At 38.0% G+C, this 27,452-nt stretch overlaps 1 protein-coding gene across 11 annotated transcripts in view; it reads left to right on the plus strand.

The window, feature by feature from the left end:
• Positions 1–27,452, plus strand: part of msi2a (musashi RNA-binding protein 2a) — a 288,870-nt gene that overhangs the window by 165,202 nt on the left and 96,216 nt on the right. For 7 of the 11 annotated variants that reach the window (XR_012385766.1, XR_012385768.1, XR_012385767.1 and 4 more), the window contains 1 exon segment: positions 445–493. Coding sequence is in view for 8 of the 11 variants with exons in the window: in XM_009305537.5 (XP_009303812.1) it covers positions 445–493 (49 nt within the window). In the remaining 3 variants the exon portion in view is untranslated. 11 annotated transcript variants of the gene reach the window in all.

Genomic DNA, 27,452 nt, shown 5'->3' on the forward strand with positions numbered 1-27,452 from the left:
GGAAGACTCCAGATCTGTTTTTACATTACTGTGATGGTTGTGTTTAAGGTTGGAGTAGGGTTATACGTTAATAAAATACAATTATTGGGAAATGTAATAAATAACATAAATAATTCTTGTTAACTTCCAGTCGCAGTTGAATGTGATCTTTAGCTGATTACCCATGTGGATGGATGATAACCGCCTTCTGAGCCTACCAGTAGGTGCAGAAGGCCCCTACTGACCAATGTCAGCTGATAACCACTGATAATGCCCATTCAATCGACTGATAACATTTGGCTGTTTTAGTCTGTGAATCTCAAACATTGGCAGTACATTTACATTACTACTTCAGTGTCCTGGTTGAGCAAAATAGTCGATTCATACTGTTGTAATATTTTTCTGGACTTTTAAAATACTTTATATGTTCAGTTACTCATGTGTGCTTTTTTCCATCTTTTTTAGGTAGAGGATGCCATGCTAATGTTTGATAAAACTACAAACAGACATAGAGGTAAGACCATTATCCTTCTTTAATGCAGCTTAATATGTACTGTTATTGTGAGCATCTTCTGATGCTGAGCTGTGTGTGTGAGAGAATATTGTGGTCATTTTGGTGCAAATGTTCATATGGCTTGTCTGTATTGTACAATTGTGTTTAGAGCAGTGTTGGGGAAGGTTACTTTAGAAAGTAATGCATTGCAATATTGAGTTATTCCCCCAAAAAAGTAACTAGATGTGTTAGTTGGTTACTTTTTATCATAAGAAATGTGTTGTTACTTTTGCATAGGGGTGTCAAAATGAATTGTTTCTTCGGAGCAGAGCGATGCAGACGTGCGCAATTCGGTATCAGTTCAATAATAGATCACCGGTTATTACGTACTGACGTCATTTATCTCATATGGTTCGAGGGCTCGAGGATCTTATAAGCTCAGGGCTCTCCCAGGACAGCATGCCAAATAAGCTTTATTATCAATCATCAGCTAAGTTTGAACTCTTGAAAAGTAATCTTATAAGGTAGCTTGCGTTACTCCCAATACTTTATAAGAGTTTAGACTGCATTTTTATTAGACCGTTTAATTAAAAATTAATTTGAATAATACATTTATTTCATAAAGAAAATCACTTTTTGTAATAAAACATATGTTAAATTTATTTATAGGTTTAAATTATTTATTCAGCAAAATAAATCTTAAAGTCCTAAAGGCCAGTGCAAGTTCTGGGGTTTTATCTGATGAACTTACTTTGTAGATTTATCATTGTGTTACTAAGCAGATGAAAATAAACCTTCACTCGTCGTGTAGATGCCTGCCTGGAAGAAGGTTGAGTCAATAAGGGGGGAAAACCCACTTGCACACTTAAATAACACTTGCATGATGTCTTTTGTTACTACTACTTGAGGTATCATCTTTGTATCCCTGTATATGCTTTGACAGGGCACTTCACCTTGTGTCGTTGCAAGAAAGCTTGGCTAAAACGTAATCCAGTCATTTGTATGGAATTGAGAAAGAGAAACCTGTACAGTACAGAATGTTTCAGAGATGGAGTGTCAAAAAGAGATGGATAAAGGGAGAGTAAATATGTATAAAACAGCCTGTAAATGTGTGATTTTTCGATTGCAGAGTGCATATCCCTCACACACATTCTTTCACACACAGTCTTCTTTCTCTCTCGTGTCCTTCATGCCCTCCAGGTGACTGTTAAACTGCTGTTAAAAGACGCTCTTTGTCCGCCTCCATTCTTTTCTCCCCCTCTTTCCCTCTCTCTCACTCTTACTCTCTCTCTCCTTTCACTAAAGAGACTGCAGCAGAATCTCTCTGGCATTTTCAGGCTGAAATGAGGATGATTGTGTTGGAAATTGAGCTCCAAAGCTCCATCAGTCCGGCTGCCCCAGTGCATTGTGGGAGCGTGCATTGGCTCTCCTGTGGGCGCATGGATCAGGGATGTTATTCAGACATTGAAGGGGTTTCATGGCAGGATTTCATGCTGTTAATTACAGATGTAATGGTGTGATTTTCATCAGGGCTCTGCTGGTTGCTTTTGTGAGCCGTTTGTGTGCCGTTACAGTGAATACCCAACGGCCATACAGCCCTCGCTCTGCCAGAACACACACTGTGTTTGCAATAACATGCAGTCATACTAACCAGCGTTTATAGCATGTTATTTTTAAAATTGTATATATTATTCACATTGTGAAACATTAAAGGTTTTAGTTGGGTAGTTGTGTTTTTCATTAAAAAAACGAAGGCTTTTAGTTTTAAAAAGTAGTCAAATTCTTTCCGCTACTTTTGTCAGTAATTATGAGACTTGAAACTTTAAGATATATTGAAATGCAATCAATAGTGCATCCCTGTTTTCAGTGGTGCCTCAAACCACCTGTAGGACACACTCGCTTTTCACACACTCCACACCACATCAAACATTCTGCAATTTCAGTGTGCTTCATGCAGGTGAGAGGGCTTGACACACCACTTGTAGTTCACATACTCTCTTTTTCTCCGTATAAGACATCTTAAGCACCCCATACGTCTTGGGAAATATTGTGCAATTCTAAGTGTGCTCCACATGTGTGAGTGGGCTTGACAAATCTCCTGTAGTTGACAATCTTTTACTCTCCATATGCACCAGACACCTTCCTAAACACCCTGTACATCTTGGGAAACATTGTACAATTCAGAGTTTGCACTACATAGGTAAGTGGGTTTGACAAACCACCTGTAAGACACTGTTAAATCATTAAAAGTAAATTTATTACACATAGCATTTTCAGTTTGGCGACAGGAGGTGCTTTAGTTGGCATTAGGGTCCTTTCACTGCTCTTTCAGGTCCACTACTGTAATGTTTAGTTAGAAGATGATATGATGTAGACACCTGAACATTTAGAAAATGTTAAGGTTTTGTAGATGGATGAATAAATAAATGGATGAATGTATAGATGGAGTGATGACCAATGAATAAATAGGAGGATGAAGGAATGGGTGGATGTATGAGTGGATTGAAAGATTGGCTGTTACATAGATTGAAAAATAGATGTGATGGATGTGTAAAAATTGGTTGATAGGTGGATGAATTGATGTTTACATTGATGGAAGTATAGATAGATGACTTGAGATGACAGATAGATAAGATGAAGCATGATGGATGGATGGATGGCTAGATGTGAAATATAATAATTAGATGATGAATGGATAATACATTTAGATGGATAAATTGAATAAAATTGGTTGGTGGATGGATGATAAATTGATATTATACTTTAAATGGATGAAAATATAGTTGGATGACTAACACATTAATAAGGCGATGGATGAAGCACGAAGGATGGATGTGTTATATAATTTGTAGATGTATTATAAATTGATATATAGCTAGATGAAATCAAACTGGTTGGTGGATGGATGATTAGTTGATAACATACTATAAGTGGATGAAAGTTAGAGGACTAATGGATAGATAAGATGAAAGGATGGGTGGATGGATTTGTGGATTGACAGATTGGTGTTACAGCTAAGGTCGATTCCTGTGCTACGGTTGATATCTGATGGATTGATGGATGTGAAATATAATCAAATTGGTTGGTGGATGGATGATAAATTAACATACTGTAAATGGATGAAAGTATAATTAGATGACTAATCGATAGATAAGAGGATGAAAGAATGGATGCATGGATAGATGTGAAATCATAATTAGAAGATGGATGGAAGATAAAATTGAAATAAGTGGAAAAAAATATAAATGAATTACTTATAGATGGATAGATCGATCGATTGATGGATGGATGCCCAATGAATACATAGGAGGATGGAGGAGTGGGTAAATGGATGAAATTATAGATAGTTAAGAGGATGGATGGATAGACGGGAAATATAATAATTAGATGGTGATGGATGATAGACAGACAGACGGGTGCATGGATGGATGGATGGATGACCAATGAATACATAGGACAGAGGTGGCCAACCCTGTTCCTGGAGAGCCACCTCCCTGCAGACTTCAGTTGCAACCCATATCAAACACACCTGCCTGTAATTATCAAGTGGTGTTTAGGTCCTAATTAATTGGTTCAGGTGTGTTTGATATGAGTTGCAACTGAAATCTGCAGGAAGGTGGCTCTCCAGGAACAGGGTTGGCCACCCCTGACATAGGAGGATAGAGGGATGGGTAAATGGATAAAATTATAAATAATTAAGAGGATGGATGATATATGTAAAATATAATAATTAGATGGTGATAGATAGATAGATAGATAGATAGATAGATAGATAGATAGATAGATAGATAGATAGATAGATAGATAGATAGATAGATAGATAGATAGATAGATAGATAGATAGATAGATAGATAGATAGACAGATAGATAGACAGACAGACAGACAGAATAATAAATACATAGGAGAATGAAGGGATGGGTATATGGATGACATTAGAGATAGTTAAGAGGATGGATGGATAGATGGGAAATATAATAATTAGATGGTGATGGATGATAGATAGATAGATAGATAGACAGACAGACAGACAGACAGACAGACAGACAGACAGAATAATAAATACATAGGAGAATGGAGGGATGGGTATATGGATGAAATTAGAGATAGTTAAGAGGATGGATGGATAGATGGGAAATATAATAATTAAATGGTGATGGATAACGGATGGATGGATGGATGAATGACTAATGAATGAATAGGAGGATGAAGGGATTGGGGGATGAATAGAAAGATTGATGTTGATAAATGTTACATAGATAGAAAGATGGATGTGAAATATATATTAAAGTTGGATGAGGGATGGATGATAAATTGATATATAGATGGATGAAAATATAGCTAGATGACTAATGGATAGATCCTAATGATAGAATGGCTAGATGGAGAGATTCAAAAATGTGAAAAGAGGATATCTGAAATGATTGTGATCTGAAAAACTGAAGTGTCATGTACTTCTCATTTCGGAGCTGTTGAGAAGTTCCCAGGAGGATTTGAAGTTGGCTTCTCTCTCGTCCTCTGTTTAGTGCAGTAATTCACATATTTCAGTGTGGCATCTAAAGCACTTGTGTAATCCAAACCCTCATTTCCCTGTCAAACACCCTGCTAGCTTCTGACAGAAGGTGTTTTTGACACCATGTTGGCGAGAAGTGCTTTAGTCTTGATTTTTATTTTGGCTCTTTATGTAGGAGGACACTTTTGATGGTGGAATCCCATCCCATCATCCCCTATTAAATGCTAAGCGCATGAACGTTTTTCCTTTACTCTGCTACCTCTTTAGTTCATCTGTCTCAAGCACATTCTTCTCAAAGAACGCGTTTATTTCTCATCGCAATAAAAGACGCAGTGGCACAGTCACACCTGTAATTCCCATGGCAGGAGTTCTGCTGCTTCTGCTCCCCCAATTTCCCTGAATATAAAAGTCTGCCGGGATGATGAAAGCCGCTGTAACGTCACGGCTGCTGATGGTCCTGCTCAACAGGCTTCCGTACAAGCGCCTGATTACAGCTGGAACTTTGTGATTTTCAAATGATGTAAGTAAAAGTAACAGCGTCTCGGTTTGATCAACAGAGAGCATGAATTATGACTTTTATTGTTGGGAGGAAAGAAAAGGAGAGAGAGAGAGAGAGAGAAAGAGGAGCAGGTGCTGGGCTGAGTTAGGAATTTTTTGGCCGTGGACGAGGTTTTGTTTTGTGTGTGTTTCCTGGATGCTCCAGAGGACCGGATTGTTCCTGGAAGACGAACAGAAGGTGGTATTGTGTGTGTCTATAATCTGCTTACCTGGATCGGCATTCCCTGGACTCGACACAGTCCCCAGCCTGTGTGTGTGGGTGTCTGTTTGAGTCTGATAACTTTGTGGCATATTACAGTATTTATTTGTGCGTGAGGGCTTTGTTAGTTGCGCCATTGATATTCTGCTTTCATTTGGACTGATAGTTGAGAAGAAGATGGTCAGATTTGCAATCAAAAGTTCACTCTCTCTCATTTATACAAAGCTTTCTCTCTTTCTTTCTTTCTTTCTTTCTTTTTTCAATGTCTTATTTATGCATATATAGTACCCTTAGAATTATGTGTTGTGAAAAAACAGAGTCCTGTCATTTAAATGGAATTTACTCTGTAACATGGGATGTCGCTGAACATGGAATTCTTTCAATTATAATTAAGTAGCACTGTATCCCTAATCACAGCAAGATACACTAGTGACTGTGAATATTATAGCACTTCTACAAGTATGTGTGAAACTGTGGATGAATGGTGGACTTTTGTCATGCTCAACACTTACTGTACACTACCTGACAAAAGTCTTGTCATCGATCCCAGTTGTAAGAGCAACAAAGAATAACTTGAATTCTAGTTGATCATTTGGAAAAGTGTCGGAAGGTAGATTTTTGATTCATCTGTTGAACTGCATCCCAATCATCACAAATACTGCAGAAGACCTACTGGAACCCGCATGGACTTAGGATTCTCACAAATCAGTCAAGTTTGGTGAAGGAAAAATCATGGTTTGGGGTTACATTCAGTATGGGGGTGTGCGAGAGATCTGCAGAGTGGATGACAACATTAACAGCCTGAGGTATTGAGACATTTGTGCTGCCCATTACATTACAGAGCCTGTCTATCATTTTGTCTGTCTGCTGGTTGTTCTTACTACCAGTTGATTGGTCAGTCCAATTTTTAGTTCTTCTGTCCGTCCATCCATTTGTTGATCTGTCCTTTTATCCATCTGCCTGTCTATCATTTCATCTGTTGATTGGTTTATCTGTTGGTCCATCTGTCTGATGGTTGTTCTTACTGTTGGTTGGTTGGTTGGTCGGTCCGATTGTCAGTTCTTCTGTCCAACCATCCATCTGTCGAACGGACTATCTGATCTATGCTGATCTTGTATGTCGAGCTGTCTTTTTATCCATATGCCTGTCTGTCGATTGTCCTGTCTATCATTCCATCTGTCAGTTGGCCTGTCTATCATTTCGTCTGTCCATTGGTTTAGCTGCCTGTTGTTATTACTGATGGTTGGTTTATCCGATTGTCAGATCTTCTGTCTATCCATACATCTGTCGAATGGACTAATCTGTTGGTCCCGTCTGTTGATCTGTCCTTTCATCCATATGACTGTCTGTCGAATGGCCTGTTTACTGTTCGGTCTGTCGATCGGTCTATCTGTCGAATCATCTTTCAGTCAGCCTGTCCGACTAGCTGTCATGCTGTCTGACTCCTTTTATCTGCTTGTCCATCTGTCTGGCTGTCTTTGTCAATACTTTTGTCAGTCGGTCAGTTCATTTGTTGGTTCTTTTGTCTGTCTGTCTGTCTGTCAGTATGTTTGTCTGTTATTCTGTCAGTCTATATGTCAGTTCTTCTGTTTGTTGGTACGTTTGTTTGCTCTTCTGTCTGTCAGGCTGTTAGTCGGTTCTTCATCGGTCGGTTGCAGTTCTTCTGTCTGTCAGGCTGTTATTCGTATTTTTGTCGGTCAGTCTCAGTTCTTCTGTCTGTCAGGCTGTTATTCGTATTTTCGTTGGTCGGTCTCAGTTCTTCTGTCTGTCAGTCTGTTAGTCGGTTCTTCGATCAGTCGGTCTTTTAGTTCTTCAGTCTGTCTGTTAGTTGTTTCTTCTGTGGGTCCGTCTGTCATTTCTTCTGTTTGTCAGGCTGTTAATCGGTTCTTCGATCAGTCTGTCTTTTAGTTCGTCTGTTTGTCTGTCAGTCTGTTAGTTGTTTCTGCTGTGGGTCCGTCAGTCATTTCTTCTGTTTGTCAGTCTGTTCTTTGGTTCTTCTGTCGGTCGGTCTGTCAGTTCTTTTGTTAGTCGGTTCTTCTGGCGGTCTGTCTGTCAGTTTGTGTTTTTGTTTTTGTCAGTTTGTTGATCTGATGGTCCATCATCTGTAGGTTATTTTGTCAATCCCACTGTGTGTCTGTCAGTCAGTCAGTTTGCATGTGGATCTGTTTTTGGGTTCTTCTGTCGGTCAGTTGGCAATTTGTCTGTATTTTCATTTGTCTATCTGACAGTACTTCTGTTATTCTGTCAGCCCTCCATCTGTCTGTCATTAAGGCCAATTGGTCAGCCTATCTGTCATTCCATCTGTTGATCGGTCTGTCTTTCTGACCTTCTTTGTTTGTTTGTCGAATTTGGTTTAGATCCACAATAAGAAACAATATCTGACTGAGCTTAACATCAAAATGATCTTCTTTTTGTACTCTATGCCTATCCAGTTTCTTTGGAGCCTGGTTATGATCGGACAGTTTTTTTTTTTTTCTTGCAGAGAACTGACAAGAATAGAGGCAGACAAGCTGTTTTGGGTAGCCATCTTCCCAGGAAATGAAAATACTGCCTCTCAATTGTCATCGAAGGCAACCTTTCACCTTTTAATCTCCTGAAGCTAATGTATATGCTGTAAATATACAGACCTGTGGGAGAGAATCCGGGGACCTTAACATAGGTTAAACTCTCTCAGATTGAGGCCAACGTTGAGGAATGCTGAGTCCACAGTGTGTTCGGTTTATCAAATACATCCTTGTGCAAACATATTACTTTCCTGGCTTATTCTGTATGTGTGTGTGCTATATCTTCTAATAGCTTACTGACCTGTCCGATGTGCTCTAATAAATCCCCTTCCGCTGAAATCCAGATATGCCATTGGAGAGATTTACTTTACATGTACTTGGAAATAAATATATTACATTAACAGACCCAAATAAAGTGCATTAATCTGCATGTTTGCGACCCGAGATGGTAACCTAAACTAACATTAGAGCATTTGAGGTCTTTCTGACACATCCTGCTGTAGTTTTTGTGTTGGTACTGTATTGAATTCCGCAATGAGCCGCCTGAAATGTTTGCTCAAGGCAAAAAGATTCCTCCTCCTGCTCTGTTATTCTACAACATGAGCTGGACTTATTTTGGGAAGAGCCGGTGGCTTTTAGATCACAGATTGTCCTCAGAAAGGTTTTGTCCAACACTCTTGTCTCTCTTCAAGTACTTGTGACATTGGCCAGGTCTACAGCTGTCCAATTATAAATCCTGTTTGTCTGTTTTAAGTGCAAACCTATTGTCCGTTTGTTGATCAAGGAGTGTGTAAATATTAGGCAGTGGAAATGTGCATTTAGTCTGCGGGGAACTGTTTTCTTATTAAACAAGCGCTGGCAGCTTCTCAGGGCGATTCTTATAAATTTCTAATGCACTGAGCATCACTAACAGCTGTTTCCCTCCAGCAGCTGAGAGAGAGAGAGAGAGAAACTACACACCTCCTGTCAGCATCTCATTCCTTCTTCTTTGCTATGACTTGCGAAATATGAAAATCTAAAATAGTTTTTTTTTTTTTTTTTCCCAAGTTTGAATTTCACCTGTCATTTTCCTTTGTTGTTGTTGTTGTTGTTGTTGTTGGGGGAAGGTACAGTAGGTTTAAAATGTGAAATAAATTGAATATATAAGTTGGTATATTATTTGGAACCCAAAATATTTTTAACTATACAAATAAATTAGTTGACTTTTTAAGGAGCCCATATTATGGGTTTTTGAAAATGAACTTCTATGCAGTGTGTAACAAAGCACCAAGTGAATGAAAACATCCAGCTGAAGGTTAAATCTGCAAGTGCACTGTGTTTAAAACTGTTGATTTTTTTAACGAAATTAATAGTTGACTCTGAGTCAAAAAAAAGAGATTGTGTTGGATTTGGACTTTTTGCCTAAAATACGGTAAATCACCAAATATGTGGTGCCGGATTCAGTAAAACATGAACGCACCTTTCCCTTACAACGCTAACGGAGCACGGGGGATCACGGGACTGATCATGACACGAAGATGACGGTCACTAACAGATGGAAATTCGGCTGTGGGGATTAAAGGGTTAAAGTTCATTTTTACAACGATACCACAGTATAGCAAACCTAGTGCTGTGTTTGTTCTTTTTATTTTTCTGGTTTCTGATACAATAACCTACGCTGCAGCACTGGATTCGTCAGCAGTTTGTTAATAAAGGGAGCAGCAGCAGAGACTATTATGTGTGTTTTTTTTTTTTGTTTTTTTTTTTTGTTTTTTGGCCTTGCTTGTCTGTGACTGTTACAGTTTCTTCTTCCTCTGGATCATAACATGTAAGTGTAATTAAAAATGGTGTCTCATTTTCCGAATTAATTTTGTGTGTTGTAACTTACAATCGCCCCACGAGGCTTGTAATCACTTATCTATTATAGATCAGTGCTTGTACTGTATCTCTCAGGTAAAATCTTTTTGGGGCTGTTTACATATTGCATCCAAAACCAAGTTAAAAACGTGACTTGCGCTTCGTCGTTTACCGATTTAAATGTGTTCCTCTGCCGTTTGCCTTTGCTATGGCCACTATCAGCTGTTCCTCACACACGCGGTGTGGTCAATTTTCAAAATAGTTATACTGTATGTGTGTTGTTGTTAATACTTGGGGTTAGGTTTAAGAGTAGAGTGACATGCTGGTGTTTAACTGCATTGCTTTAATGCACTCCTGCATTGGGCTCACACATATACTCTGTGCTAAATACTTTTCAACTGTGCTAGACGGTTCTCTCTTTCTCACGCTGGACCCAATCGACCAATCACAGATCTCACCAATGACCCAATCCGCGCAAATTAGCCTCGGGCCAAGGAGGTGTTTGGAAACAAATAAATAGCCGAACAAATCATATGGGAGTCGTTGGCATAATTAGGTAAAAATAAATGCATATAATAAGCCTTAAATGCATACTAGCCTGTTGTTGGAGACCCCCAAATCCTCTTTAATATTTTGCACTGTTGCCTCACAGCATGAACATAGCTGGTTTAAGTTCCTGCTGGGTCAGATGGCATTTCTGTGTGGAGTTTGCATGTTCTCTCTGTGTTGGTGTGGGTTTGCTCCTGGTGCTCCGCTTTCCCCAAACTAATTGGTTGTGGTGAGTGTGAATGTGAGAGTGTGTGGGTGTTTCTCAAAAATTTTACTCAGAAAATCAATTAAATAGGACGCATTATAATTTCATTCTACAATTTAAAGCTGTATTACACTTTTAATATTGTGATGCTTGAAAACCTCTTTTATATTTATGCCTATATATGCATATACATTTTAAAATAAATATATTTTTAAATAAATAACACCCCAGTTCATATTTAATTTATCAACTAATTTATTGAAAATTAAAGACTCTCTGAATCTTTTTGTTTCATCTGTCAATGACAGTACAATAAATGAATGTTTAACATGTCTCAATTGCACTGGGGGAGCTGTAAATATGCGAGAGGTTCTTAGAGAGCTGTGGTCTTTGGTCAGTCAGTCAGACAGACGTGTGAATGACTGTGATTTAGGAACACTGGACAGCACTCATTGCCTCATCTGGATCTCCGCTTTGACAGATAATTTCGATCAGATTCAGACGTCAGGAGTTTCACTTGCTCCAAGTAAAGATCTGCCGTGCCGTTCAGAGAATATCGCTAGCAGATTTTCTCACATGGATTAACTTAACATTAAATAGTCCTGATTTGCCTGGCAATCTAATTCTGGATCCATAATTGCATCTTTTAAACGAACACAAACGACTCCTTTGAAAGAGTCGTCGATAACAGTAATATTTTCTCCAGATGAGCGGAGCTGACAGACTGTCAATCATTCAAACAGATAATCTCTTATCGGTGCAGTGATTGCTTTTGGCGTGGCGATGGTGACGCGCCGCTAATTGAGCCGAACGTGAATCTGCTTTCTCCTGTGCGATTGCATCTGTCGCACGCTTGTCAGTGGTTTGAATTGGATTGACGGGCTCACAGACCGTATATATATATATGCATGTGTGGTCTCCGGGATCCCCTTTGGTGTCATTTACATTTTGACGAAGACACTTTCTGCTGCTCTGTTTTTCATGTAAGAGCGATTCACAGAAAATCAATCATTTTTCGTAATGCAAAATTGAGTCACAGAAGCTATTAAGTGTCTTAACTGTATGGCGTGATTGAGAGACGGAGACTCTCATGATTATCAAATGAGGTGTTCGCTCTGGAGAGAAGGATCAGCAATGTTTAGTGTTCTGGAGTCGGTGTCCATCCAGAAGAGGGACGTTATTTTACCCAATTTCACGTAATTGATCGTCATTTAAATAAAAGATCAATTAATCAATTGTGTGTCAAGGCCCATTCACACCAAGCATGATACGTGCAACTACACTCACCGGCCACTTTATTATGTTCACCTGTCTACCTGCTCTGTAACGCAAATCTTTTATCAGCCAATTGCAAGGCAAAAACTTGCATTTAGGCATGTAGACCTGATCTAGACAATCTGCTGCAGTTCAAACTGAGCATCACTTAAGAAAAGAAAGGTGATTTAATTGACTTTGAACGTGGCATGGTTGTTGAGTATTTCAGAAAATGCAGATCTACTTGGATTTTCAAGCACAACTATCTAGGGTTTACAGAGAATGCTCTGCAAAAGAGAAAATATCCAGTGAGCAGCAGCTCTGTGGGTGCAAATGCCTTGCTGGTGCCAGATGTCAGAGGAGAATGGCCAGAATGCTTTGAGGTGATAGAAATGCATCAGTAACTCATAAAAAAAACAAAAAAAAACACTCGTTACAACCGAGATATGCAGAAGAGCATCTCTGAACACACAACATGTACAACATTGAAGCAGATGGGCTACAGCAGCAGAAGACCACACCGGGTGCCACTCCTGTTAGCTAAGAACAGGAAACTGAAGCTACATTTTGCACATGCTCACCAAAATTAGACAATAGAAGATTGGAAAAATGTTGCCTGGTCTGAGTCTCGATATCTGCTGCAACATTCAGACACATATCAATGATTTGTATGTGATAATGTTAATGTTAATAATGATAAAGAGGTTTATTATGTATTCATTTTATTATAAACTTTACCATTTTGTTGGTGTGCAGTAAGTGCACTATTTTGTGCTTCTAAATGGACGTATTTAAATACAATTTGGCAATCGGCCAAATTATTAATCACTGCAAATCTCGTCCCGGAGCGTGTTGTTAGGACATGGGTTTACATTGTAACCTGCTCGCCAAATGTTTATGTTTGTAATATTTCATGTAATATTTATCATGTGGAACTCTCATGTGTCTCATTTCAGAGGCTGTTACAGTCCACCAAAGGTCGCATTTTGGTCATGGATGCATACTGTGAGAGCCTTTATGACTGAATAAATCACACCAAGGCAACCCGGGATGCTGAATTAGAATTCTAAACCAGCACTGGGTGGGTTAAATGACCAAAAACAAATGCTGACGTTCCGGCCGTTGGATGAAAACTGCATTATTCGCAAATGTTTTGCGCATAAATTTAATTAGCAACTTTGGATTTAAACATGGCTAGCTTAGATCACTGTTACTAGTGCATGTGCATTCATGAGAGCAAATAGTTTCTGTCACATTACAGTAAGCAATATAAAGTTTCTTCCTAAATGTTCATATAATATTGTGCATATTATAGGAAAATCGAGCGAAAAGACCAGTGTTTACTCATGATTGTCCATGACTTGCTAAAAGCTAATTTTATTTAGCCCACTTCATTAGAGTACCTCACATAGACAAAACACAACACAGCAACCCTGGACTGTGAAGTAATGCTCTATTCTCAGTCTCCAGTCATAGCAGTGGAGAGTTTTTATTAAACACATAGGGCTTTCTTCATTTTTCCCTCATGTCTGCTGTGCATTGTTTGTATGCTAATGATGCCATGCTTAATCAACCACCAAATAAAGTTTATCGATATTGGAAACCATTGACAATCAATTGTCGGTTAATCGTTGGCATTCCCAGTCCAGACGTCGGCACTCTCCGGCCCCGTTTACACTAGTGCGTATTAGTTTTAAAACGGCGTTTTAGAATGAAAACGATCCGCGTCCACACTCGCGTTTTACCCAGCGTTTCTGAACTGCTCTCCGTCCACACCAAAACGCTGAAAACGCACATCACGTGACCACACACACACACTTTGGCAATCGCTGGAGCCCATCTACCCAGATGAGAGCTCTGCTAGTCGGACTTCTCATCAAGCATCTCCCGCTGGATCTAATCTCACTATATTTATTAAACGTGATATTTCATTCATCTTGTTGTCTTTATCTAACGACATATTCCCTGACTTTGGTCACTGGAATCTATTACTTGTTCTCAGGTAACGTGTTTTGGCTGAGCGCAAAGATAAGTTAATGATTAATGTAAGCACGTAGCCTACATTCTGTATATTGACTGATCGCTTGCCTTTATTTCCTATAATGTATAAACTTATTGTATGTTATACTTTTATAATGGCCATTATCGATTATTAAAACTGATATTCAGCAAAAGAGAGGGTGTGTTTCGTATTTTCACTGAAATTGAAAGGAGGCAGTTGTTATCGGCTCCGTTTTGTTATAAATATGCACACAGTGAAGATGACGCTCATGCAGCACGACGCCTCAACATTTCTGCTGTCTGTTTAGTTGTTAATATTAAAATAAAAATAGGCAGTTCCTTATATCAAGTTTACATTTTATTGTTGAGAAAGTGAAACAACGTAGCCAAGGTGATGTGAATGAAGTTATAAAGTACACTGTTCCCTGTGAAGATTGACGCGTGTCCTCGGTATGTTTTCCATATCAAACTGAGAAGAAGAGATGCAGCCTTGATCAAACTTGCGAAGTCTGAACTTACACGGAGAAGATTCAGGACTGAACTGTGTGTTAGGCTACTTAATATTGAGGAAAAGCCCCAATCAGAGAGGCGAATGTCTGCAGCCCCGCCTCCGTTTTCAGATGTCTCCGTCTTTCCCCATCCACACTGAGACGGAGCTGCAGCGTTTTAGAATGAAAACGGCCTCTCCAGCGTTTTCGAAACGCTCCGTTTTCGGCGCTCGAGAACTCCGGCGTAGTGTGGACGGATGGCGTAACCGTAGCAAAACTTATGCGTTTTCAAACTAAAACGCATTAGTGTAAACGGGGCCTCCATCTCTGTCTTTGTGTCAGGAATCAGAGCAGATCACAGAGTCTCTTTGATACAGGTGTGTGCCGTGAGAATGGAGAGGAAAGCTCTTTGAAAGCAGGAGGTCTCGGCTACTGGGCTCTTCATTGCTGTCAAGAGTTGAAGGAACAGCTTTTATATATATCGGCACTACCTTAACACACACTGGCACACACAATATTCTCTTTTTTCTTTCTGTAACCCTTTTTCCCCCAAAGCGCTCCACCCCTCGTATCTTCTGAAGAAGGGTTCCCTGGAGACTCTCTTTCCTCATCCCAGTTTCATTTTTTATTTCGGTAAATGTCACATCTCTTCTTTGTCCCTTTACAAAACCTTTTTTTTTGTCTTTTCTGCTATGCTTTGTTCTTGTTTCTCTCTCTCTCTCTCTCTCTCTCTCTCCATCCATCCCTCCATTTTTTTGCCACTCATTTTCCCTCTATTGTGTGTGAACAGAATGACTCAATTCTCATACACAGGAAAAACACCTACTAAAAACAAGTCTATCTATCTCCATCCATCCATCCATCCATCCATCCATCCATCCATACGTTTCATTGGTTATCTGTCCCTCTATCCTCTTTCTATTTATCATTCTAAAGTTCAGTCTTTGGTTCTCTGTCAATCAAGGCTCTTTAAATTGTTCTTTATATCTGTCTTTTATGAATTGTAAATGTTCCTTTATTTTATTTATGTATTTATTATTATAATTATCAATATAGAAGTAAAAGCTGTCGTTTTCTTTGTGAGATTGAAATAAATGTCAAAAAAGCAAAGGGTTATCCTGCTGGAATGCACACTGTGGTCAGCAACAATACTTAGGTTGGCTGTGGCGTTAACATGATGCTCGATTGGTACTAATGGGCCTAAAGTTTGCCAAGAGAATATCCCCCATGCCATTACACCAACCCCACCAGCCTGAATTGTAGTACAAGGCAGGATGGATCCATACTTTCATGTTGTTGACGCCAAATTCTGAGCCTACCATCAGAATGTTGCAGCAGAAATCAAGACTCATCAGACCAGGCAACGTTTTTCCAATCTTCTCTTGTCCAATTTTGTTGAGCCTGTGCTAATTGTAGTCTCAGTTTCCAGTTCATAGTTAGCAGGAGTGGAACCCGGTGTGGTCTTCTGCTACTGCAGCTCATCCGCCTCAAGGTTGGACCTGTTGTTCGTTCAGAGATGCTCTTCTGCATACCTCGGTTTTAACGCATGATTATTTGAGTTAATGTCGCCTTTCTATCAGCTTAACCAGTCTGGCCATTCTCCTCTGAACTCTGGCATCAACAAGGCATTTGCGCCCACAGAACTGCCGCTCACTGGATATTTTCCCTTTTTCAGACCATTCTCTGTAAACCCTTGTGGTGGTTGTGCCTGAAAAACCCAGTAGATCAGCAGTTTCTGAAATACTCAGACCAGCCGTCTGGCACCAACAACCATGCCACATTCAAAGTCACTTAAATCACCTTTCTTCCCCATTCTGATGCTCGGTTTGAACTGCAGCAGATTGTCTTGAGCATGTCTACATGCCTAAATGCACTGAGTTCCTGCCATGTGATTGGCAGATTAGAAATTTACATTAACAAGCAGTTGGACAGGTGTACCTAATAATAATAAATAATAAATTGCCCGGTGTGTGTATACTTAATGTTTTTATTACAATAACTATGTAGTAACCACAGTATGTCGCTAACGTGACCCTTCCTCAATATAATTCTTAACTCGTGTAGCTTTCTTATTTAACCCATGCTTTCTTAGCACCTATTTTGAAAGAATATTAACCCAAATTATATCATTATATTAGATTAAAGGATTATGCATATATTACACAAAATTCATGTAATTACATTTTAAAATTATATCTGGAATTCACAAGGCACTGCAGTTTCTCGGCAGTAAACTAGTATTAAATTAAAGTAACCCTTTATTTATTTTTGTCCCATGAAGTTTGAGATGTAGGTTATAATATGTAAATATCTGCAAGTATACATTTTTTTCAAATATCATTTCCCAATGTAGATGGCTAAGTGTGTGTGTCTCATCTTTTTTACCTCCCATTGTGACAACCAATTGTACCAAAACCAGTAAATTTAGACTTTTTAAATGCATTTTTTTTGCTTCCCATTTGTGAAACAGCTAAATAATAATAAATAATAATAAATCACACACAGAATAAAGTTGAAATGTAATGCAGTTATTTTGCTGTAAAGGTTGGGTTTAAGGGTCAGGGTAGAGAATACACATTATAATTCAAATCAAGAAGTTTCTTCCCATAAAGATTGCTGTGAGTTTGTGTCATCATTAGTGTTGGGATAAATTGATGCAGCAGTTGTTTAATCCAGATGTACTTAACAGGAAGCCTCTGGCCCTGCCGTTCAATAGACCATTGAAAAGCTGTGAAACTCTCCACAAGTACCTGAGACTGTCTTTGGCTTCCGTTTCCTTTCTCTCACATGCTTGTGCATTCTCTCTTCCTTTCTCTCTCTGACCATATCCTCTTTCCCTCTCTCCTCCTCTCTCAGTGTAAGCTCTTGGGGCGGACCCGCGTCCTTTCAGTTTTCAGATTTCATTTCAGGTCTTTTATCTCCAGAGGACAAAGCAGCCCACTGGCCCTTATCAGAGACACACACTCACGTATAACACACACACACATACACTCTCTCTCTCTCTCTCTCTCTCTCTCTCTCTCTCTCTCTCTCTCTCTCTCTCTCTCTCTCTCTCTCTTTGTCCAGAGAGAGCTGTCAAGAGCTGTTTGATGGACTAAAAGATGAAGACCTGCCTCTCCATCCTGCTCTCAAACACATCCGTCACACACACACATGCACACACCCTCTCACAGGTTCTGCTTACTTGCAGGAGATCTAGAGATTCATAAGTGTGCTGAGTTCATCTATATTGATTGATATTATTTGTTGTTGTTGTTGTTATTATTATTATTATTTTTATTATTATTGTTATTGTTATTGTTGTTATTATTATTGTTGTTATTATTGTTGTTGTTATTATTATTATTATTATTATTGTGACTCTACAAAGTTCCATTAGTTTAGTTTTATCAACATGTACAAACGATGAACAGTGCAGTTGTTATGCTATTTATTCATCTTTGTTAATGGCAAATAAAGTTGTTTATTGTTCATGTTACCAAGCTTGACTTTGGATGTTAATAATGCATTAGTAAATGTTGAACTATAATAAATGCGGTACAATTATTGTTCATTGTTAGTTCAAGGTACTAAATACATTAACTAGGATTTTTCTAATGAATCCTTATTGTAAACTGACTACTACTACTACTACTACTATTATTATTATCATTATTTGTGTTACTGCAAATTGACCAACTTTTGCAAGTTTTTTTTTTTTTTTTTGCTTTTTTTTTTTTGCTTTTTTTTTTTTTGCATTTTTTTCCCCCAGTTTGCCTAAGAATTAATAGACCAATTAAACCCATAAATATAAAATCCATTTTAAATACAACCCTTAATAAATGTCTGACCTCAACGTATTAGTATAGTACACTGGTCATCCATCACAGGAAGATGGATTTGCTCTTCAGTGTTTGGACTTTCAGCAGTCAAAATGAAACCAGACCTAAACTGAACTTTAACTCCTAAAACTGGACTGACACAGTTTACATTTACTAGAACGTCTGTGTTAAGCTGCTTTGACACGATCTACATTATAGAAACGCTATAGAAATAAAGATGAACTTAATTTAATCCATCATTCAGGCCCAGGTACTGCATAGATTTATAGTATTCATATAAATCTCGTGTCAGTCTTAACATGAGAAGCAGTGAAGTTTGATTCCCAACATGTGGCACATTAACTGTGTTCCGGGACGCTTTAACTTTAAACGAACTCTCCACTTTTTTGGGGGTGTTCAGAGATGCTCTTCTGCATACTTCGGTTGTAAGGAGTGGTTATTTGAGTTACTGTTGCCTTTCTATCAGCTGAAACCAGTCTGGCCATTCTCCTCTGACCTCTGGCATCAAGAAGGCATTTCCACCCACAGAACTGCCGCTCACTGGATATTTTCTCTTTTTCAGACCATTCTCTGTAAACCCTAGAGATGGTTGTGCGTGAAAATACCAGTGGATCAGCAGCTTCTGAAATACTCAGACCAGCCCGTCTGCTACGTTCAAAGTCACAACAATCACCTTTCTTCCCTATTCTAATGCTCTTTTTGAACTGCAGCAGATCGTGTCTTGAACTTGTCTACATGCCTAAATTGCACTGAGTTGCTGCCATGTGATTGGCTGATAAGAAATTTGCCTAATGAGCAGTTGCTCAGGTGTACCTAATAAAGTGGCCGGTGAGTGTATTTTATATAATATTGCAATGTGCATCTCAGAAAAAACTAAATACTTCAAATATACATTTATTGAAGGACTGGGGAGTTTATCTTGATAAGAGTTTATCATTTTTAAATGAGAAGAGATTCTGTTACCACTTCTCTCTTTATGATCAACACACACCTGAAATGGGAAATGCCCCCTTTCTTGCTCAAATTGGATTTGAAAGCAATAAAACTCATATACAAATATTTAAGACATCGACGACACACTGTTTAAGGCAAACAAATTATACAATGACATGTGGACGTGCTTGAAAATGATTGATCAGCTCACAAACTGGCACACACACTCCACCTACAACACACATATGTGCTTTTATGAAATATCTGCACTCCAGCATAAATCACCATTAACATCTGAACGTGTGTGTTTGTGGTGTGTTCTGTCACACCAGCGAAGGCTCATTACACACAGAGTGATTTTTCTGTGCTGTGTGAATGTCATAAGATGGAGAGATAGATGCAGATTACACACACACACGCACGCACGCACACTGAGTTGCTATTTTTACACTGTGGGATGGGTTTGATAAAACGTCAATTGCTGGGCTCTGTGTGCCAAAAGCTTTCTTGCTGAAGCTGATAAAGATGTCCTGAGCCAAGAGTGACACCAGCATGTGGTCCGCATGGTAACAGGGGTGTGTTTATATATACGTATATATGTGTGTGTGTTGGAGAAAGTCAGCAGGTCAGGCTAATGAAGAGCCTCGTTAACAGCAGAGGAGATGATTAGGGCTTTTACACACACACACACACACACACACACACACACACACACACACACACACACCCATCTGAAACAAAAGAGGAGGAGACGGAGGGTTTTACGAGTGTTAGGATGATTACACAGGGCTCCAGTTAATGGTGTGACGTTACTGCAGTCCATTCACTCTTAATGCCTCTGTGGTGTCATATTCAATAGAGCTGTTCTGAGGCCAGTTTTACTGTTACTCCAAGCATCAGTCTGCTTTTTCATTATGGCAAGCTCTCTTTGGACTAATTCCAGACTCTGTTTACATGTTTCTGTTTTCATTCATCAGGTTTCTAATACAGGGTGTCCGCAGGGTCTTGAAGTATTAAAAGTTGATAAATCAGTGTAGAGAAATGTAAGGCCCTTAAAAAGTATTAAGTCCTACATGCGATCTATTTAAATAAATCTATTTATTACATAATATGTTTGCAGAAATTTAGAAAATACGCTAAGTGAATATTCTTCAACATGAAAAACAATGCTGAAGTCAGATATTCTGCTTTTAAAATGTGCATTACATGCCGGAGCGGCTGTCTTTGTTTTGGTTATTTAACCCACCCAATGCCAGTTTAGTCAACTATATTTCAGCACCCCGGGTGCTTTTGTGTAAAATAGCATATTTCATTCATTCATTCAGTCAGGAAGGCTCTCAAAGTGTGCATCCACGACCAAATGCGACCTCTGCTGGACTGTAGCAGACTCTAAATGAGACGCAGATTCAGAGTTCCACATTAATTAGCAAATAATATAAGCATAAACATTATGTGAGCAGGTTACATTGTAACCCCGTGTCTTAACAACACACTATGTGATGAGATACACAGTGATAAGCAATTTAGCTGTTTGCAGCAGACAAAACGTGACAGAAATTTAAATACAGCCATTCAGAAGCACAGAATAGTGCACTCACTGCACTCCACTGAAATGGTTAGGTTTATAATCTAATTAATACATATTAAACCTTTAACATTATTAAATGTAGACACTGAATCACTGATATGTGTCATGGTTCTACAGTTCAATTCCAAGGGGTTTATTTTATTTTCAAGATCTGCGGCTGCTTATAGTAGTACGCCAATCAATATCAGGTAAAATGGCATTCAAACATTATTAGCATTTAACACTGATTAAAGCACATGAGGTGTACCTGAGATGATCATTGTCAGTTTTCTGTTGATCTGCTCCAAGAAATAGAAGCTGTTTCTAAAATAGAAATTTCAGTCAGGCTCGCTCCTGTTGGTGTCGTCAATCTGGCAACCTGCGCTTGCATGTTTTGAATCAGACGTGCAATACCTAGTTCAACCACTGGGTGTCAAATTTACATACTTCACATTTAAATGTGTTTGTCAAGTTTATTTATTTATTTTTATTTTTTTACTTTTAGGAAGCATTGTTTATAAAATGGTTTATAGTTAATATTTTGAAATGATTATAATTTCATTTTCATCTGCAGTTACTCTGGTCTTCAGTGTCATATGATTGTCACATTATCCACCAGTAATCATTCTAATGTATTAGTTTGGTTTGTAGGGAGAAATAAAACATCTTGTGGCAATTGGAAGAAATTTATTGCAAAAAAAAAAAATAATAATTGTTTATTTGGAATAGAAATCTTCACAGTTTCAGTGAAGTCTACTTTATTAAAGTACAGTTAAATGGAAGTTACATCAATCTTTCTATACTTGTTTTTTAAATTTTTTAGCTAAATTGGCATTTTATTGCATTCCTGTGCATTGTAATGTACTGGATTAAGAGTGTGAATGGTAAAATGAAGTGCTATTTGGTAAATAAAGTGGTTTTGTGCATTTTAGTTTTTGTTTTCTTCTATTTTTGAGTTAGTTTGTGGTGAATTTGTTCATAAAGATATGTTACATGAGGCATGTTGCTGTAAATTAACTGTTGCGGTACAATGATCAGTCTCATATTTGTGCTCAGCCCATTTGTCATGGGAGAGTTGGCATGTGAAAATTCCAAAAACAAAGCTGAGATGCTGTTGAGTCTATGTGGTTTGGCATATTTAGCTTTTCAAGTGGTGTTACTTTATATGCATTGCCTGAAATGGTTGCCTGTGTAATGCTCCTCTCTCGCTCTCTCAATTCAATTCAATAATTGCTTTATTGGCATGACAAATAATACAAATGTAAGCATTTATAATGTTTACATAATAAGTAACATACATATAAGATTAAAAAATACAGTAAACACAATAAATAGTAGCAGTAGTAAAAAAACAAACATTATATTTATATATAATAATTAAATAAAATATAAATAATATATCTTGTACAGAGATATGTATTATATTATTATATCTCTCTCTCTCTCTCTCTCTCTCTCTCAGCACTTCCTCACAATTCCCCATCTCTCTCACTAATTACAGATTCAGAATTAATTAGCAGAAATGTCCCTCTTGAGTGCTAATTGTTGAACCTGAGAGGCAGCGTACAGCCCTGGACTTGTTCAGTGTTTTCACCTGGCTGTAATTTAGCTCAGAGTGCAGTGTGTGTTTGTGTTTGTGTGTGAGGATTTCAGAACAGGATCTTTGCAGGTTTATTTGTTTGTTTCCTTTATTAGACTCAGAGGAATCCAGCTTTATTTGTCAAATTGTCTGAGTATTTTGATCTCAGTGGCCCAACGGCCTTAAAATAAAGAGTGAGAAGATATATTAAACTGCAGATTTCTGCAGCGACCAGAGATTAGTATGACACACAGCATCTTTTTTACTACATGTTTTAATAACTATGTTACAAATCTGACCTCTAAAAAATGTTGCTCTGAGCACATGATCTGTGATTGCCTGACTTGGTATAGTGTAGATGTGATGAATGTGGAGGGACACTTTCTATTTTCATATCACCATGCAGCCCAAGGTTACTTACTGAAGCTAAGGAGGGTTGAGCCTGGTCACTATCTGGAGACCACATGGGAAAACTAGATTGCTGTTGAAAGTGGTGTTAGTGAGACTAGTAGGCGGGACTCAACCCGTGGTCTGTGTGACTCCTAATGCCCCAGTGTATTGAAGGGGACACCATGCTGTCAGTGAGCGCTGTCTTTCAGATGAGACGTTAAACCAAGGTCCTGACTCTCTGAGGTCAAAAACCCCATGGCACTTCTCATAGGGGTGTAACCCTGGTGTCCTGACCAAACTCCCTCCATCACCCCTTACCCGTCATGGCCTCTCAATCATCCCCATCCACTGAATTGGCTGTCATGTGTGGTGAGCGCACTGGCGCTGTTGTCCTGTGGCTGCCGTCGCTTCATCCAAGTGGATGCTGCACACTGGTGGTGGAGTGGGGAGAACCCCCTCATGATTGTGAAGTGATTTGGATGTATAGCCATACCAGATAAATGCACTATATGAATACACACATTACATTACACTTCAGGAGGGGGACACTTTGTCCAAAAATGACCTTTACCTCTCCCACATGTTGATATAAGGCTTTATGAGTTTCTTGTTGAACATAAAAGAAGATCTTTTTAAAAATGCTGGTTGAAGGTATCCATTGATTATGGATGGGTACAGAAACTCTGAACTTTATCGGTATGGATAAATTAAAGAGAGGTATCGATAAGCTCTGATGTTAACAGTTCTGCTATCGGTAGTCAATAATGAATTGCTAGTGCATAATTTAACTGAACTACCTTTTCTAATTTGCTAAATTTTATATTCATCCGCACTGTTGGGAATCTCATGTGAGAAATGTTTTTCTTGGTTCCAATAGTATAATGGCGAGCTATTGAGGTATAAAAGCCTTTACAGTTTTCGGCGGTGCATGGCACTCAGCGGTGGCTTGCACAGCGGACCCAGGCGAAACTAAATCACACAGAGCTTGCTTACACATACTAGGGCTGCACAATATATCATTTCAGCATCAATATTGCAATGTGCGAGTGTGCAATAGTCACATTGCAGAATCTGCAGTGTCAAGTTATGATTACAATTAACTAGACATTACAGTTCACAACATAGTGGCATCATTTTTTCCATAGGTGCATTAAATTTTAACTTTGGAGTGGATGTTGATTATTTGTGTTTGATTTTTAGGCCTGTGATTTAGCATTTGAAGCTAATTTAATGCATTTGGGCACAATAAATGAAACGTTTGTACCCTAAAGATTAATTGTACTTTTCTATAAATTTTTACTCAATGAAATCGAAAGTTATTATTACATTATACAGTGATTATTTTATTTCTGTTGCTGAATACGGTTTGAATCCTCAGAAAATCATAAGTCATTGTTTATTTAATTTGTATACTTGCTCTGTTGTATACATATTTAACTTTGCTTGTCATTTTTGTATGTATTTTAATCACCCCTACAAAAATCAGCCCAATCAATCTAAAATTGTGCATTCTTTACAAAGAGACATTTAAGTCATCTGTTAAAATTGTATTCATATCGCAAACATCACAGTAAAAAAAAATATTGTGAGTTTTTTTTTTCAATATCGTGCAGCCCTAACACACACAACACAAGACTAAGCTTGTAAGTTCAGCTTGTAAGCTTGTACTTCTAGAGTGACGATGGTGAAGAGAGCCAAACAGTCAAGAGTATAGTTATTTTCCGAGTGGACACTCACAATGCCATTGCAACAAGTTGTTGTTGTTTTTTTATAGCGGAAACTCAAGCAATCTGGCTAAGCATTTTTCAAAAATGCATTAACTGCAAACAAATGCAAAGTTTTCGACTGCCTAGCTACTAACCACTGAGCCACCATGTTGCCATCTTAAACATTAGAAATACTTCACTGTATGTACACATACTGTAGATGAATAATAATAAACTATGTTTAATAAATATTTCCAGTTACCTCATTAATGTGAATGTGTTAATGATAAACATAAACATTAGCCACAGCTGATCGTTTTACTGCGTTTTGCAACTGAAAGAGGATTTTTTTAACTGCAGAGAGCACAATAAGAAATGCTCCAACTGTGCTCCTTCAACAGAAACAAATTGTATTTATTTGTTTTACACTTTCATTTTATTTTACTTTTTAAAAAGTAATAATAAAACTAATTGTTAATTCATAAAAAAACTACAAAAAGTACAGATAAGAGTACAGTTTAAATACTCGATTAAATCGATTAAATTATTGATAGAGTTAAAACTTTAACGAGACCCATCCCTGCCATTGACTTCCATAGTAGAAAATCAAATAAATGCCAGTAACTCACATTCAATAAAATAAGTGTGTTCAAAAGAAGTAAACTCATTCTTCAAGTCTCGTGGAGGAATTCTGGGTGAAACACTTTTGTTTTGTGTTTATTTCATGTTTAAAATTGTGGTTCCTACCTTGTTCCTCCCTGAAATTAGTGAGTTTGAACTAATGTTACAGTAGCGTCCCACACATTTCTGTTGTAAACACCAGGAAATAAACTCCACACACTGGAAAATAGAAACCCCACTGCCTACTAGCATTTCAAAAGTGTTATTGCAGAGCAACACAGCAGAAGTATAAATGCTCACAACAGCACTGGCTACGTGCAGGGGATGCGCCATGGGGTACACTGAACACTCGAAGAAATTGGGCTTTAGTGCGATTCAATGTGTGCACGCTGGCATCTGAACCAAGACTCTGATGCAGTTTGACTGAAATAGCATGTAAAGGAATCAAAAACAGGATATGATGTCATAAGATGCAATCCTAAAAAGCATGCTTTAAGCCCACCTGTTGCTTTTCTTTTTAGCCAAAATGTTGTTTATTACAGTTCAACACAGCTGTCCTAAAAAACATAACTAAATTAAAAGAGAGAGAAACACTCACTGCTGTTAATGCTTTTTTCCAGATTGTTAGTTGTGTTGAAGCTGCATTTATTCTAATTAAAAAGGTACTGAAAGGCCACATGTCATTGCTTTAATTTCTTAATATTCACACATGGATGTTTAATTAAACAAAGTACTGCTTGTTTATTTTTCAGGGATGTGATTCTTCCATATAAATGTCTATTTCCATATTTTCCGAGCTCAATGGGGTGACTTCTGTAATTTGTGTAAATCTGAAGGTTTTATTTATTTATTATTATTTTATATTATATTTTTAAGTGTGGTGGTGTCTCTATCAAAGCAGACGACCTGCTTTATTCTGGACATCTTTTAAGGATGTAATTGTAGACCTACCTAGGCTACTGTGTATATAACATACTGATACTGTGTAGTCCTTTAATGTGACGAAGCCGCTGACAATATGCAAGCTTATGAAATTGATTTGAATGTATGTGCGGCTGTGTACAGTTTTTCCATGCTCACATTTGCATGTCACAACCGTGTGCCCTCTCTATGTACGTTACAAATACAGCTGCAGGACACACATTTGTTATTCTCTGCATTCATCTGTCCTTATGTCTTCATTAATACAGTGCTACAGATTTAAAACCTGAAAGTGTCATAAGTTTAGATGATACTACAATTGTATTAAAATATATATTGTAATTAATTAAAAATAATAAAAACAGGGACGAAGCTGAAAGAAAGTGAAAGTAATCTCTTATTAGCGATAAATGATCATATATATATATACACACACACACACACACACACACACACACACACACACACACACACACACACACACAAAGAGTACAAAACAATGTTTTCTTTTTTAAATACCTCGCAAATGATGTTTAACAGGGCAAATACATTTTCACAGTATGTCTGATAATATTTTTCTTCTGCAATAAGTCTTATTTGTTTTATTTCAACTAGAATAAAAGCAGTTTACATTTTTAAAACACCATTTAGGGACAAAATAATTAGCCCTTTTAAGCTAAATTTTCTACAGAACAAACCATCATTATACAATGACTTGCATAATTACCCTAACATACTTAGTTAAGCCTTTAAATGTCACTTTAAGCTGTGTAGAATTGTCTTGAAAAATATCTAGTCAAATATTATTTAAGTTTTATTTTTTTATTTAATTGTAATTTTTTTTTTTTTTATCTTGAAGGACCTGATTTTTACTCTGGGAAACGCAAGCCTGTTGAATCTCCAGTGGTGCTATGGAATAGACCAGTGTGAGGTTCATTTAACATTCTGAAAACGTACCCCTATATACATTTCTAGAGATCGTGAAATATGTAGCCAGAAGTACAAGTCTTTAAAACGAATGCTCTGGGGCAATTTGACTCCATTAGTTTTCATACTTCCAGCTGACCTGTGGACAGCTTTTCTGCTGTTACCAGTTTGACCAGTTAACTCGCCATGTATGTCTGCAGACTTGAGACGCAGAGAGGAGTTGACCATGACAACAGGATTCAAGTCCAACGAAGAAGTGTTACAGAAAGCTGGTAAGATAAAAAACAGCCAAAAAATAAAATAAACAAGTAAATAAAAGAGTGAGAATGTGGTAAAATCTAAATAATGTGGTAAAAATCAAATCAAATGTTTGGTTGGGTTTAGGAAAGTGGGTGAGCAGGTCAATCGG

Source organism: Danio rerio, chromosome 10, assembly GCF_049306965.1.
Source record: "Danio rerio strain Tuebingen ecotype United States chromosome 10, GRCz12tu, whole genome shotgun sequence".
Classification (NCBI taxonomy): domain Eukaryota; kingdom Metazoa; phylum Chordata; class Actinopteri; order Cypriniformes; family Danionidae; genus Danio; species Danio rerio.